Below are 14,571 nucleotides of genomic sequence, written 5' to 3'. Positions count from 1 at the left end.
AAACCCACATATAAATTATATATAATATATGTAACTTACTTTAAAAGTACAATTGATCGTTTCATGTTAGTAAAAACATAATATAACTAAGCAAAATATATCGATTATTATTTTACAATAAGTCGGTAAAACATTAATAAAATGCCATTTAAAATGCTTTTTCATTTTTATTCATATTTAATCTTAGAATTGTTTTTAAACCTATAAATTATATCCGTAATAAGAGTTATTATGGATATAATAATTAGTATTATGTTTACATAAATATATACAAGGTTCACTCACTCACTGTGTGTTCTGTAGGTGGCAGGGGGCCTGGAGCCTATCCCAGGAGACTTAGGGCATTAAGGTGGGGTACATGTACACCCTGGAGAGGGAGCCAATCCAATGCAGGGCACACACATACACACACACACACACACCTACACACACTATGGGGAATTTGGGAACGTCAATTAGCCTAATCTACATGTCTTTGGAAACCAGAGAACCCGGAGGGAACCCACCGAGCTCCAAGGGGAGAACATGCAAACTCACACAGACCCGTGGTGGTAATTAATCCCTGGAGGTGCAATGCAACAGTGCTAAACCACTGAAGCACAAAACAAAATTCTGTAAAACTAAATTTCAGTTTCCTGTGTGTGTGTGTGTGTGTGTGTGTGTGTGATATTCGTGTGAATTTAGATTGACAAAATGCACACTTCCATGCTTTGATGTAAATTATGCATCTTGAAAATTCCACAGTAATGGCACACACACACACACACACACACACACACACACACACACACACACACACACACACTTAAATTAAAACAATAATTTAAAAAGTAAACAAGCCTAAACACAGATTATATAAATGCATCTAATTAAAATAATGTTTCTACATGTGTAAAGCATGATACATAATATTGTATGATTAAAAAAATATATATTACAATAATCATTATTTTTCATCAGTTCAGAACTACTTATATTTTAAAGCACAAGACCGCCAGTAACTCGCCTTCACCACAAGAGGGCAGTTATGTTACATGAAATGAGGCGTCTGACTAAAAGACGTTCAATTGGCTAGCGCTGCTGTCAATCATTTATGAGTCAGCAATCGCATATTAGAGTTATAGGAAGCGCACGCGCCCACAGCGCTGAGTCGGTTACCATGGATACCGACGGTTCTCGCTAGCTCAGCTTGACTAGCAAGCTAATTTACAGCCCTGAACAGCTTTAACAGCGATGTCTGTTGGTGTGGTTAGTTAGCTCGCTTGCGAGCAAAGCTGGTTGCTAAGAGGTTAGCCGGGTTAGCTTGGGTGATTATCTCCGCGGGGAGGTGACGGTCATCATGGGGAGAGATGTGGAGGAGGTCGCGGCTGCACTGGTGCGGGAGTATCTCAGCAGAAAGGTGGGTGAAAATACAACAAAATATATAATATAGTATAAAAAAACAAGCTAACGATTTATGTAATCAATTCAGCAATGCATTTAAACTATTAATGTATGATAAGAACAGTAACAACCGTTTAACGGTTCCACTTCCGGGCGGAGTGTCACGTGACCCAATGCGGAAGTAATAATCCTAAAACTACTATTTTTAGAAGCATGAAACCCTATAGATATACACTATGTAGCATTTGTAACATTGTATTAACACACACACACACACACACACATCTCTTGAGTGCAATATCACTCTCACTATTTCCTTTACACAGTAATAAGTATGTGCACCCCTGATCATCACACCTATGAGGTTCCTTTCCATGTTCTTCAAGTCTGAAGCAAAAAACTGTACAGTATAAAATGTCTCAGTATGCTGCAGCATTACAGGTTCCCTTCAAGAAGCACAAACCCGTTCCAGTATGACCGTGCCGATGTCCTGACTGAACTTAATCATGGTGAAACATCATCATCATCAAGGTGAAGAGAAGTGGAACAGGAGTCTCCTCGACTGAGCTCAGTAATGTAGCGGAATGAACATAAATACGTACAGTTGCACACAAACGCTCCAACACTGAGTGGAAACGTCTTCTGTGAAGATTGAAGCGCATTACGAGGTGGTATCAAAAAGTTTCAAGATCAGCGCGCTACAGATCAGGTCGCTTTCGCCTTTTGTCCTCCCTCAGACGCTTTAAAACTAGCAGTAGCTTTCGCTATTGATGGCCTGGCCCCTAGGGACGAATTCTTGATGCACAATGTCAAGAAAAGAAGATGCACTCAAGTTTCCTCATCGGTAATGTTCCACGACATGAAGTACGGGGCAGCAACAAGGCACATGTTCAAATCACACGTGAAGATTGCCTGAACAGTTCCGTATGACACACAGACAGTTGCAGCAGTGTTGTGGATTGTACTCAGACTATCATCATGCACAAGTTGCTGAAAGGTTTCGACATTTTCAGGGGTTGAGCTCGTTAAAGGTCTTTCTAATCTTTCGTTGTCTTACAGTGATGTTCTTCCACTCTTAAAGTGCTCGTGCCACTAAAAACATCTTGAACAACTCGTCGCAGCATCGCCGTAACTTGCTGGATCATGTCAAACGTGTCTGTTAGAAGTTTGCCCAGCGACATTGCCAAGGAAAAACTCCCTGAGACAGCAATAGGAAGAAACCATGAGAGAAACCCATCCTGATGTGGGTGATAACGTAGTTAGTATAGAGGCTCAGGTACAAAATTGTTTTGTAAGTTCAGGTCTGAGCTATTGAGCGACTGCAGTCACAAGCTGTCAGAGAACATCTGTCTGCATCTGCAGAGTCCAAGAGCATCTTCATGGTCAAGTGGAACCATCCAGTCCCAAGTCACCACACATTTAAGTGGGAATGTCAGGGGGTACAAACTTTTGGTCTTACCCCCCAAACTTCTCTTTGACAAAGAAGCTTTAGCATCATTATTTTGAACTGAAGCACTAAAGGAACGAATACACACACACACACACACACACACACACACACACACACGCACACAAAAACCCAACTTCTATCTATTTAAATAAATCTTCTGAAACCAAACTGACTTGCTTATTTAGCGGTCAACTTTTAAATTTAGCCTAAGGTTCGTTTGTGCCTTTGGTAACTAAGAATGAAGATAATAAAGATAAAGATACTTGATTTTTCTTTTACTGGTCTTTCCTGATGAAACAAAATCTAAATCAAATAAAAAGCAAAGTAGCAGCAATAAAAATATAAGTATAAGATATTATTAATTAAATGGTAACTAACTTAATCAAAGGACAAACTACAGACACAGTTTTCGATCGACTACATCTGAGGTCTGTGTGTACTGTACGTGACTGATGCTTTTGTAGGGGCTGAAGAAAACCATCGCCTGCATGGATGAAGAGCTTCCACGGACAAACTCGAGCATCAACAACCGCTCGGAGCTGTGCCGAACACTCCACTTAGAGAGTCTGTATAAGAAGAATAAGGTAAAAAGAGCCAACGCAAGGCATAAGGCAACAAACTGGTGCAATAAATCCCGTCTAATTTCTTAAATAATGGAATGTTTAGTGTGAAGTTCAGCCGCTGAAAACGATGCTGGAGATCATGACCAAGGAGCGCATGAAGAAGGTCGGAGATGGGAAAAGACGCCTCGTGGAAGGGGATCAAAAAGAGGAGAAGTCACCAAATCACGGTTTTGACTCCGCCTCTGCCGATGACGTGAGAAGGGAAAAGGATCCCGCCGAGCTGCACACGGATGAGATGAGGTGTCTAATGTGTTTAATAATAATGGTGATTTATAACCCTGCACGCGTACGTGTATGTTTAATTTCTTTAAATGTTTTTAGGGTGTCTGAGACGAGCACTGTGTCATCTCCACCACAGCTGGACGGAAACTTCAACATCACGTCACCTACAGCAGGCCTGGGCTTGGAGCAGAAGGGTAGAGGGGTAGAGGGGCAGGAGAGCAGGGGCAGTAGAATGAGGAGAGGCATCATGGCAGGTCCTATTGCTGCCTCCTCTCAGGTAGCTCATACCATCCTGCGCCACTCACAGGCATTTTAACCGCCATTTTATAAAGTGCTATTGATTTTTTAGCAAAGTGAGATCTGATAAATCAGTGCCTTGTGTTGACTAAACAGGAAAACACCAGGAGACGTCCTGCCAGAAAGACCACAGCGTCTCCGGCTCTTTTACCAAAGAACGAAGAAGAGGATTCAGTCGGACTGAACTGGAGGAGCCGTAGCTGCAGCACGGACGTCTCACACACCGAATCTGACAAGCAGGACATCACGCCGTCTATCAGACAGAGCGGACAGGGCGAGAGAACGGACAGAACGCCTCGACTCAGAGCTCACAAGTAATTAAACTCGCACTCCTGTCTATAAATATATACAGGTCGTCCTCGACTTACGAACACTCGAGCTACGAATTTCCTGCAGATACAAACGGGCCGCGTTTCTAATTCCAGTTCAACTACAGAAGTAGCTCTCACGTGTATTGTACAAAAAAATAGACACAGAGCGCTAGATTTCAGTATTTATATTTATATACAATATTTTTAGCGTGTAAGTAAATGTATACAATGTCTAAAATCTAGTATATTGTATGTGTGTGTGTATGTGTGTGGGAGAAATGAGTTGGCCTCATCGGTTTCAGTGAATCTTGATGATAGAAGATGTCCGTCCTGTAAAGCTGTCCTAATAGTGAATAATCCTAGTTTTGGAAAATTCTGACCAAAACAGTTCACAGTCCCATACAGTGGAAGACGGCCCTGAGACAAAATGGTGTCCGAGATTCCCCTAACGATTTTAAAGGCGCAGACAACAGTTGCATTTCACTGTGAGATTAATTTCCTTAGGCGTGACTACAGGTTTTAGCCACATGATGGCGTTATGGAGAAAAGGGACAGAGATTTAGTCAAGTGGATTGGTATGCTTTACATTGTATCTAATGTGAAAGGTCATGTTTTTCCATTTTCTTTCAGAAATGAATCATTGCCTAGTACCAGACCGGATGCCCTTCACATGGCGGGATTGGTTCTAGGTACTTTCTCATTCTTTATATTCCTCATGTTGTTTGTGGTGCATCAAAGACACTCATGACAAATAATCTTTTTCCCCTCTCCTTTTTAATGACTCGGTTATGATCAGTAAACAAAGCCTAAATGACATTTTAACACTCGTTTGATTTGATTTGCAGATGATTTAGACGATCAGGAAGTCTCATCCGGAATCGCTGCTGTTCCCGATAACAACTTCTCACAACATCCTGATTGGAATAAACAACCCATGAACCAGAAAACAGCTACTGTAAGGATGTAATTATTATTATTACTGAAAATAAAGTGTAAAAACCTGCACTATAGGAATAAAAATATGAAGGTATACTTATTTTAGTTCATTAAAATAGCAGTCTTTAGCATAATAGTAACAAAAATGCAAATCTAGTGAGCCTGTGATGTCATGGTCAGATAAATAAACCAGTGCTGATAAATTCTTGGTTCTGATTTGGACCAACTTTTGTTTTACTTTATTTGGGTTCCTCATCATGAATAGTAACTAATGTATAACTGGATATTAAGTATAATGTGGCATTCTATAAAACATCATGTTGTAGGAAAGTAATAATCATCTGCATGGTTACAGGTGCTTTGTTGATTATTTACCTGTAACAGTGTGATTTATTCCTTACATACAATAAAGTAGCCTACAGGATCGACACAGCACTTAAATTCATCATCAGACTGTGTTAGCATTGTAGACTACGTCCCTTTAAGCCGTCTGACGCTCAGTCTGTACCATGTGACCTGCTACTTGACAATAGTCTTATCCCTGCTGTAACTCCAGGCGCTGAAGGAGATCATCTTCGGCTCCCCCGTGGCCTGCTTCAGCGAGGAGTGGAGATGTCAGAGCTTCACCTTCTCCAACAGACCCGCTCTGAGATACGGCATTGTGCAGAAGAAGGTTATTAACTGCATCTGAAGATCCCACTGACTCAATCGAACACGTCTCACACAAACACGTCTTTATTTAAATACTTCATTCCTCAGTGCAGTGACTGTGTGCGGCTTCTCATAGGAATAAAGAAGGAGCAAAATGGAAAAATCATAATTTTGCGTAATTGGTCGGCTTCAAGATGACTAAGTCTAATAATGTTCTTTTAAACATGATAATGTAAAAAGTATAATTTAACAATCAAGTGAATTAATAAATAAGATAATAAACATAAAATTATTAACTTTTAAAAAACTATTAACTTAAAAAACAAAAAAAGTAAGGAACGGATAATATAAAAAACAGTCGGAATATTTGATACTACAAAATTTATAACTACAAATAAAAATAGAATAAAATAAACATTTTATTTTTATTTAATTGTTAATGAATAAAATAAATACTAATATATTGAAATCAATAAAAATTAATAATTATTGAAATAAATACATAAACATTCTAAAAAAAATTATAATAGAAAAAATTAAATGAGTTAAATAAATAATAAATAGAGATTAATCAATAAAAACAAACCGATAAATAGAAACAAAAATTATTTTTTAAAAATTAAAATTTATAATTAACCAAATAAGTAATTAATAAATAAGTATTCTGGAAATTGTTGATAATAAATAATTTATAAAATAAAATGTAATATATGAATAAACAAATATAATAATTGTTATATTAATGATAATAATAATAATAAGAAGAAGAAGTACATAATTAAGTACATAATTTGCAAATAAATGTCTCTACCAGACAACATCAACTTAAAGCATTTAAATGTTTATAATAAAATATTTTACTCTAATGAACTAGTTAATAAGGATTAAACACACAAACCCCACGCTTGCATAAACGATTAAAAGTGTGTATTTAGATGTGTCGTATGTTTGATCTGCTGCTGATGGAGAGCTGTGTGTTGTGATGCTGTGAGCAGGGCGGGCCGTGCGGAGTGCTCGCAGCCGTTCAGGCCGCCGTTCTCCAGAAACTTCTGTTTGAAGGAACCAGCAGTGACGCACTTTCTGAGTAAGAGCCTTCACGCATCACTTCCTCTTCATTTGTCAGTTCAATCTTCTTACCTCTTTTCTGTGAACCATTTCTGCGTCTGTTGAGTTCTTTCAACTTAATCGGTGGCCCTTTAATGAAGATTATCACAGAAGGACGATGCGTCTCTAAAGCTGTACATCACCGTGGTCACTGCAGTGTATGTGTGCAATATGCTTTTTACAGGAGACTGTCTGACGCTGTGAGGACAAAGTGCCTGACTGACGCCGTGGCTGGAATCCTGTGGCGAGCTGCAGACAGGAAGAACGTCACCGTCGCAATGTAAAAACTCGAGCCGTTAAATATGGAACTGTACGTGCAATTGGATTTAGTAATAATCAGCACTTTATTTATGTATGGACTTTGTACAGAAACTCAGGGAGGAGTCATTTCACCCCGATGGGCCACTACAGATCTGACGGCATTTTGGAGATGGTAAATTATTTACTCTGTTTTCTTAAATTAACTCTTATAATGTCATTATTGTGAGAAAAAACAGCTCTGACTTATAAGGCCAGACAGACAGACAGGCCACGCCTACTTTAACGAGACAGTTGGACAGACCATACCCACTTCAAAGAGAAAGTCGAACAGACCATGCCGACTTTAAGTGGACAGATGGGCAGGCCACGCCCACTTTATAAAGACAGGCTGACAAGCCACGCCAACTTCAAAGAGAAAGGCTGGCAGGCCACGCCTACTTTAGAGAGACAACAGAGTCTGACAAACAGGACACTCCTCCTTAAACAAGACTGACCCACAGGACACGCCTCCATAAAGGAGACTGACGCACAGGCCACGCCTCCTGGTTGGGTTTTTTACTCGTCATTACCTTACTAGGGTTGTATTTTATTTTTTATTTTTTAACAGATCACCTGCGTGGAGGTTCAGAGCTTTGATGACTTAAAGCTGCTGATTGATCAGCACATTCATCAGGTACGATATAAATAAGTCTGACGTGTGCCTGTTCATCATACGTCCAGCGTCTGCTTCACATGTCCAGATCAATGCCGCAGTTCACTCAGGACATTGTTTTGTTTTTTAATTCCTCCTCCAGTTTGAGTCGGGGCCGTTCGGCTGCGTCTTGCTCATCGTCTCTGCCGTCTTATCCAGAACGATTCCCATGTAACGCTCCATTTGTTTCACACAGACTCTATGACTTACAACATACTCAGAATGTGTTCCTGCGTAAAAGCATCAGACTCACGTCTTTGTCTTTATGTGCTCAGGGTGAAAGAGGACATGGACGTTCCTACTTCCACTCTGATTGGCGCACACGGCTACTGCACGCAGGTTGGTATGTGGTATTATCCTGAGCACTTGTCTGGAGCACTGATGCGAATAATACGCAGAAAGCTCATCGTGTAACTCTGATTAAGCAAGCCTGACTCAGTGCTTTTAAGAAAATACTTTAAGTTACATACACCGAGTGGACGTGACTCATTTCAGACAACAGTTTAAGTTTTTAGGTGATATGATCGAGCTGTTTAGAGCTAATGATGCTGAAGTGTTTTACACTCAGGTGTCACAAGAACTCTTTCTTACCTAAAGAAGTAAATATGAGATGGAGTGTAAAGGATACTTTTATTATTAAAACAAAAGCCAAAAATCCTGAAAAGAAATGTGCATAAGGCTTACCTGTGTTTGAATAATGAGCCCACAGCCATCATACTGTATCAGCTTTCTAATGAAAAAAACCTGCCACTTCAATAAAAGGAGTTTATACTTTGACTCCACATTTTTTTTGTAATGTAAAATTACAGCTTTATCTTTGACTTTTACAAAGCGTCTGTTTAAAGAGTTCCCCTGAATGATCAGTTATTATGTTAACGTATCAGAGTGACAGCTACACTACTGTCAGAGCTCCTGCTGTAGGAAATTCATCAACACCTTCAATCTGTTGTGCAGGAACTGGTGAACCTGCTGCTGTGCGGACGCGCAGTTTCAAACGTCTTCGATAACGAGATGAAGCTCGACTCAGGAAATGGGAATTTCACCCTGCTGAAGGGAATCAGAGAGCGCTGCGACATCGGAATGCTGTCTTTATTTGAGCATTACAACATATGTAAGGTAGGAGGAGCTGCGCTTCAACACACACACACACACACACACACACACACACACACACTACAGGCAATTTGGAAACACCAGTTAGACTGTTGAAGGAAACTGAAGTACCCAGAGGAAACTCTTCATGAAAATGTGTTAATTATTACGTCTCCGTGTCAGTATCAAAACACGCTTAAGGTACTTTGTAAATAAGATTATCATTAATGGTGAGAGTTCTTGTTCTACTGTAATAGCTTGTCTAGTAAATGAAGAATGACCTGGACGTAAATAAGTTGCAAGTATAAGAATTACTTTTTCCTTCTGCATATTTTTATTCCTCACATGTCCCCAAACGAATAGTTCGGTTGGTTTGTCTCCCTGAACACACTCCTCCATTCCTACCAATGTTTACAAAACTCCGCCTCCAAGATCTACAGAAGTCCATAGCATGCAGTATTTAAGCTAAACCTCTGATCCTCATGTTTTACAGATATTCCAGATTGTTTGTACAACTAATATTTAACAAATCTAAATTTGCCTCTTTTAAGTGTGATTTCCCAACTGCAGGTCGGCTCTTACCTAAAGAACCCGAGGTTTCCGATCTGGGTGGTGTGCAGCGAGAGTCACTTCAGCGTCCTCTTCTCGCCGTGTGAAGATCTGACGTCCAGCCGTCGGAGCCCACGGGAGTTCGACCTCCATTACTACGATGGCCTGGCCAACCAGCAAGAACCAATCAGATTAACAGTGTGTGAGTGTGCAAAAAAAAACAAGCAAAAAAAAAAAGATACTTTACTAAATATCAGCACCGAGTTTTATTTGATGTGTTTAAAAAGTGGATCATTTCTGCCTTTAAGATATTTCAAAAAAGACATAGACGTTAAAAAGCAGTGAAGATCAGTACACCCCAATCTGCAGTTGAAGAGTCACATGGTGTTTTATTATTTTCAGATTCAAACTCTGTTGTGAAGACGGCGGACAATGAGGACATGGATTCGGACCTCACTCCTCCGCTGGAGCTCTGCATCAGGACGAGGTCTGTTTTCCAAAAGTCTTAAAAATAATACTGAGATGCACAATGATTTAAAAATGCACACGACAAACAAACTGTAAATGAAAATGTTTTACAGGTGGACAGACGCATCCGTGAGCTGGAATGAAAGCGAGCCCATCCTCTGATTTCTGGAATGATCAGAAAAATGGTCTCGGATCCTCACTGCCTTTTGTTGCGGTTTAATCTTTTATCGTTAATATTTTTGCTGCTACACGAGGATACATTATTCAGTTTCTTCTTATTTATTAAAATATTTTGCGGTCTTCCATCTCGCAGCGGAATGCCTCCTCGTCATTGTTGTGATGGGCCAGTAGAGGGCGAGGTCATAAATACTATGTCAGTTAAAAAAGCTGTAATGTTAATGAAATGTTCTTGAATCTGTCGCACTGTTAAACAAACTCTCTGTGGTTCTGTTATAGGAAAATATCCAACGATGTGTTGAGGTGATAAAGCAGAGTTAGTTATTTTCCTATAAGAGCGAGTCACTGAGTGTTTTGTTCCTCTTTCAATACAACTGTCTGCATGTACACTTTTTAAATTTGGCAAGAGCTTCTGAGTCTCCAGCGTCAGAGGTAAAGCTGTAAGTTATAAAAAGCTGTGCCTTATGAACTTTGAGAGAGTGAGACAGAGAGTGTGGTGAGTTAGTGACTGTTCATACTGTATATGAATGATGTACAGTATATGATATATCCACGTCAGTTGCTGTGGTCTTAGAAACAAATAGAACATTTCAGAAAGTGCTTTTACTCAAAGATGTTAAAACCTCATGCGTGAGCTCAGTATTCCCTCATACTTCTGGCTAGTTATTAAATGAAGACATTTATATGTATTTCAGTATTTTTATTGCTGTGTTTTGCTTTTTTTGTTTGTTGGTTTTTACTTTTAAATTTTTTTGCATGTTTTATTTAACCATCATACATCATTATGTGATATTTAATGTTACCAGATTGTATGATTCAGTTTGTTTTTAATGAACCATTTCTTTTATGTCTGTTTTGTTTAAGATTATATTTCGAGATCGGACTGTGGGTCGATGTGCATAAAATCATCTGATTGTTAAATAAATGTATAAAAATATCTTTGTTTGTTTGTTTGTTTGTTTTTACTTGGTTCACTAGTTAATTAAATTATGGGGATTTTTTCTGTTTATAATAGGCAGAAATTACTGTGTGTGTGTGTGTGTGCGTGCGTGTTTGTGTCTGTGATCATGACTGGATCTTCTGACACTTTCTTGCGACTCCCCATTATACAGGACCATCTGGCATTTTAATTTTAGCCTTTCAATAATGGACCCATTTCCGCCCACTCACACACAAACACAGCTCGAGTGTCCTTATCGCCTTTTCCCGACAAAAACCCCTGAACACACAGCAACAGTGTTACTTGATGTTCTCACTCTCTCTCACACACTTTCACACTCTTTCCATAGTACTTATCCTGTACAGGGCCCTAACAGGCCTGGAGCCTTCCCCAGGACACTCGGGGCACGAGGTGGAGTACACCCTGGGTGGGGTGCCAGTGTATCACGTTATTTTACTGTTGATACTGATGGCATAAAAAACACATTCACTGCCTGAACTAAAGATTTATATCTGATTTGTAATTGCCATGTGTTCATGGCAGAACTGATTTATCTTTAGTCACGCCCACAGAACGCCACATAAGGTGAGGCTCACACACAGGTAAAAATGACTAAATGGCGACTGAGTGATGGGAAAGCGCCTCCTAAGTGTGATGCTTGCTAAATCCCATAATGCAGCTTACGTCAACTCCTCCTTTGTCCTCTTTTTATAGGGCGCCATTACTTTAGTTAAAGGACTACATTTGTTTTAATGAACTGGATTTTCAGAAATGATCTCTTGTTTAAACGCTTCTGCGAACAATTTACGAAAAAGTGAACTTGAATCCAGACTGAAACAAGCTAGCTCCTGTTCTCGCTTACGTCATAGCAGCTATAAACACTCGTTCCCTCACCAGCTTCTCGTTTTTTTTCTCTTTACTTTCTTGCAGTAGATAAGACGATAGAAACAGAACATGCATGATTTTTTCTAGTTTGACATTTTATTTGAACAAAATAACATTTTATCTAACTTCAACATCTTAGCAATTTTAAATTAGCTCTCTGTGATTAGTAACTGTGTGTGTGTGTGTGTGTGCGCGCGCGCGTGATGTTCTTATATTAGGTCTGACCACATTTAAACATTCTTTCTACAACATCAGAAACACAAATTTTATATTTTCACACTAGCTCTTATTCCTAGCAGGACTGACTAGCATGCTAACACGAGTCTCCAATCCTGCGCTAAACACCGACGTTATTTACACAGGAAGTGATTTACATTTGTTTAGGTCTTTATTGCTTTTATTCCTTATCAGGGATTTAAAAGCACAAGTTATCTTAAAATTTCTTTTCCTGAATAAAGAGTCATAAAGTGTCTGAAGTATATATATATATATATATATATATATATATATATATATATATGTGTGTGTGTGTGTGTGTGTGTGTGAACAGGTGTGTGTATGTGTGAGGAGTTACAGTATGTTTATGTGTATGTTCCTTTACATTGTGTGTAAGCAGGTGTGTGTGTGTGTGTGAGTGTAAACAGTTGTATACATGTCTCAGTGTGTGTGTTCTTAAAATTGTGTGTAAGCAGGTGTGTGTGTGTGTGTTTCTCATTGCTGCTTACTTTGTGAATCAGTGGGTTTATGAATGGGTGTTGGAGGTGTTTTGTGTCTGTTGGTGGGCGTTACTGTTGTTGGTTTTGTGAATGAAATGTGTGAGACAGCTGATGGCTGTTATGTGTGTGTGTGTGTGTGTTATTGACTAGAAAATCAGACAGGATCATAAACAGAAGCATCATGGTGTGATAAATCAGCTCACTCACACACACACACACACACACACACACACACACACATTCCCCTGTGTGTCTCCTCTGTCTCTTCCTTTAATCCACGCTGTCTGTCTCCTGGTTAAAGTGATCTCCGTCTCGGGGAGGGATCGGGTGAAGGCCGCTCTGTGGGGACCGGTGATGGACGTGATTTTATTTATAGCCCCGCTAACTGGTTTAGGTGTCCAGACACACACACACACACACACACATACACACCTGGCACTGCCTCTTCATTACTGCTCTCAACTGATTGATGAAGTGAAATTCAGATTCATACTTCCTGGGTGTGTGTGTGTGTGTGTGTGAGAGAGAGAGAGAGGGGGGGGGGGGGGCTTTATTGTGCAATTGTTGTAAATAATTTTACAAAACAATGTATATCTTCTCATTAGGTCATTATGATGAGTTACAGTGTGTAAATTCATGACATCTAATCCAAGTTAAATCCGGTTCAACATTATAATACAACAAAGTTCAATATAGTTCAAGTAAACACTTTTGCCTTCGACTGTATGCTGTGATCAATATGGTGTTGGCTGATTCTACCTCAAAATTCTTAGTTTTTTTCTGGGGGAAAAAACATTTCTATATCATCTTTGAAACCTCATTTTATTAATCAATATCTTCTGTGTATGAATCTGAATTTAAATCTATTTTCAGTCTGATCCGTGTCTAGCGTAATGATCCACCTTTGTGACTTCTGGAGCAGTTTTGGAATTTTTAAAGAAAAAAAAAATGTCTGATGAATTTCCAGTGTTCTCATTTCTCATTCCTGGAACATATTGGACATGTATCTGATCTGGCACCATCTACCAAAGTGGCGCAAGTATTTAAAAAACTTTGTTTTGACAGAACTCAGAACATTACAGGAAAATAAGTACAAGTCTAAATGGATTGCTTATTTTTAATATTATTAATATAATTGGTATTTTATTTCACTTGCAGTATTTTTTTCAAAGTATTACAACTTATTATCCATTATCCACTTAAAATATTATCCATTAATATATGACGTTATTCTCAACATATATTTTTTTTCTTAAAACTTTTTAAATAAAAAATATAGCACTACAGAAAATATCATGTGAAAATACCATAAAAATATAATACCTTAATAGAAGATTACAACAAACCAACTATAACATTATTAATCCTATTTCTAGATATATTTTACTTTTTTTTAATGTAAATTTCTTGATCTGATATTAGTGAATAATTTTGGTTAATTATAGAAATAATTGCTTGAAATTTCCAAAACTATGCCAAAAGAACAATATATTTTTATGTATTAATAAATAAATAAATGTAATTTTTCTCTCTCGAATTATCATCATAATAATAATAATAATAATAATTGTTGTTGTTGTTGTTTGTTATTATTATTATTATTATTATTACAAATAGAGGCACTAAAATGTCTGATTGGACAAGATTAGATTTTTATGCTACACATTCTTGGAACAACAACAACAAAAAAATCTTTCACATTCATTCAGAAAATCAGATTCATGTAATTTTACCATAAGAATGTCTCCACAGCCTGGACAACTCGATCAATTATGTTGTAAAAATGGGATTACTAGCACCGCTATTATTACTTAG

At 38.5% G+C, this 14,571-nt stretch overlaps 1 protein-coding gene across 1 annotated transcript; it reads left to right on the top strand.

Moving 5' to 3' along the window:
- Positions 1-1,128: 1,128 nt before the first annotated feature.
- mindy4 (MINDY lysine 48 deubiquitinase 4) lies at positions 1,129-11,153 on the top strand. Its single transcript, XM_053503403.1, has 18 exons — positions 1,129-1,399; positions 3,298-3,417; positions 3,500-3,696; positions 3,778-3,955; positions 4,072-4,289; positions 4,917-4,975; positions 5,132-5,241; positions 5,779-5,895; positions 6,869-6,957; positions 7,162-7,257; positions 7,347-7,410; positions 7,846-7,911; positions 8,033-8,100; positions 8,205-8,268; positions 8,884-9,045; positions 9,592-9,772; positions 9,973-10,057; positions 10,152-11,153. Exons 1-18 carry the CDS (start codon positions 1,340-1,342, stop codon positions 10,198-10,200), a joined length of 1,983 nt encoding a protein of 660 aa, XP_053359378.1. The 5' UTR covers positions 1,129-1,339; the 3' UTR covers positions 10,201-11,153.
- The last annotated feature ends 3,418 nt before the right edge of the window (positions 11,154-14,571 follow it).

Source organism: Clarias gariepinus, chromosome 9, assembly GCF_024256425.1.
Source record: "Clarias gariepinus isolate MV-2021 ecotype Netherlands chromosome 9, CGAR_prim_01v2, whole genome shotgun sequence".
NCBI lineage: Eukaryota > Metazoa > Chordata > Actinopteri > Siluriformes > Clariidae > Clarias > Clarias gariepinus.
This window is presented reverse-complemented; position numbering and strand designations above follow the sequence as displayed.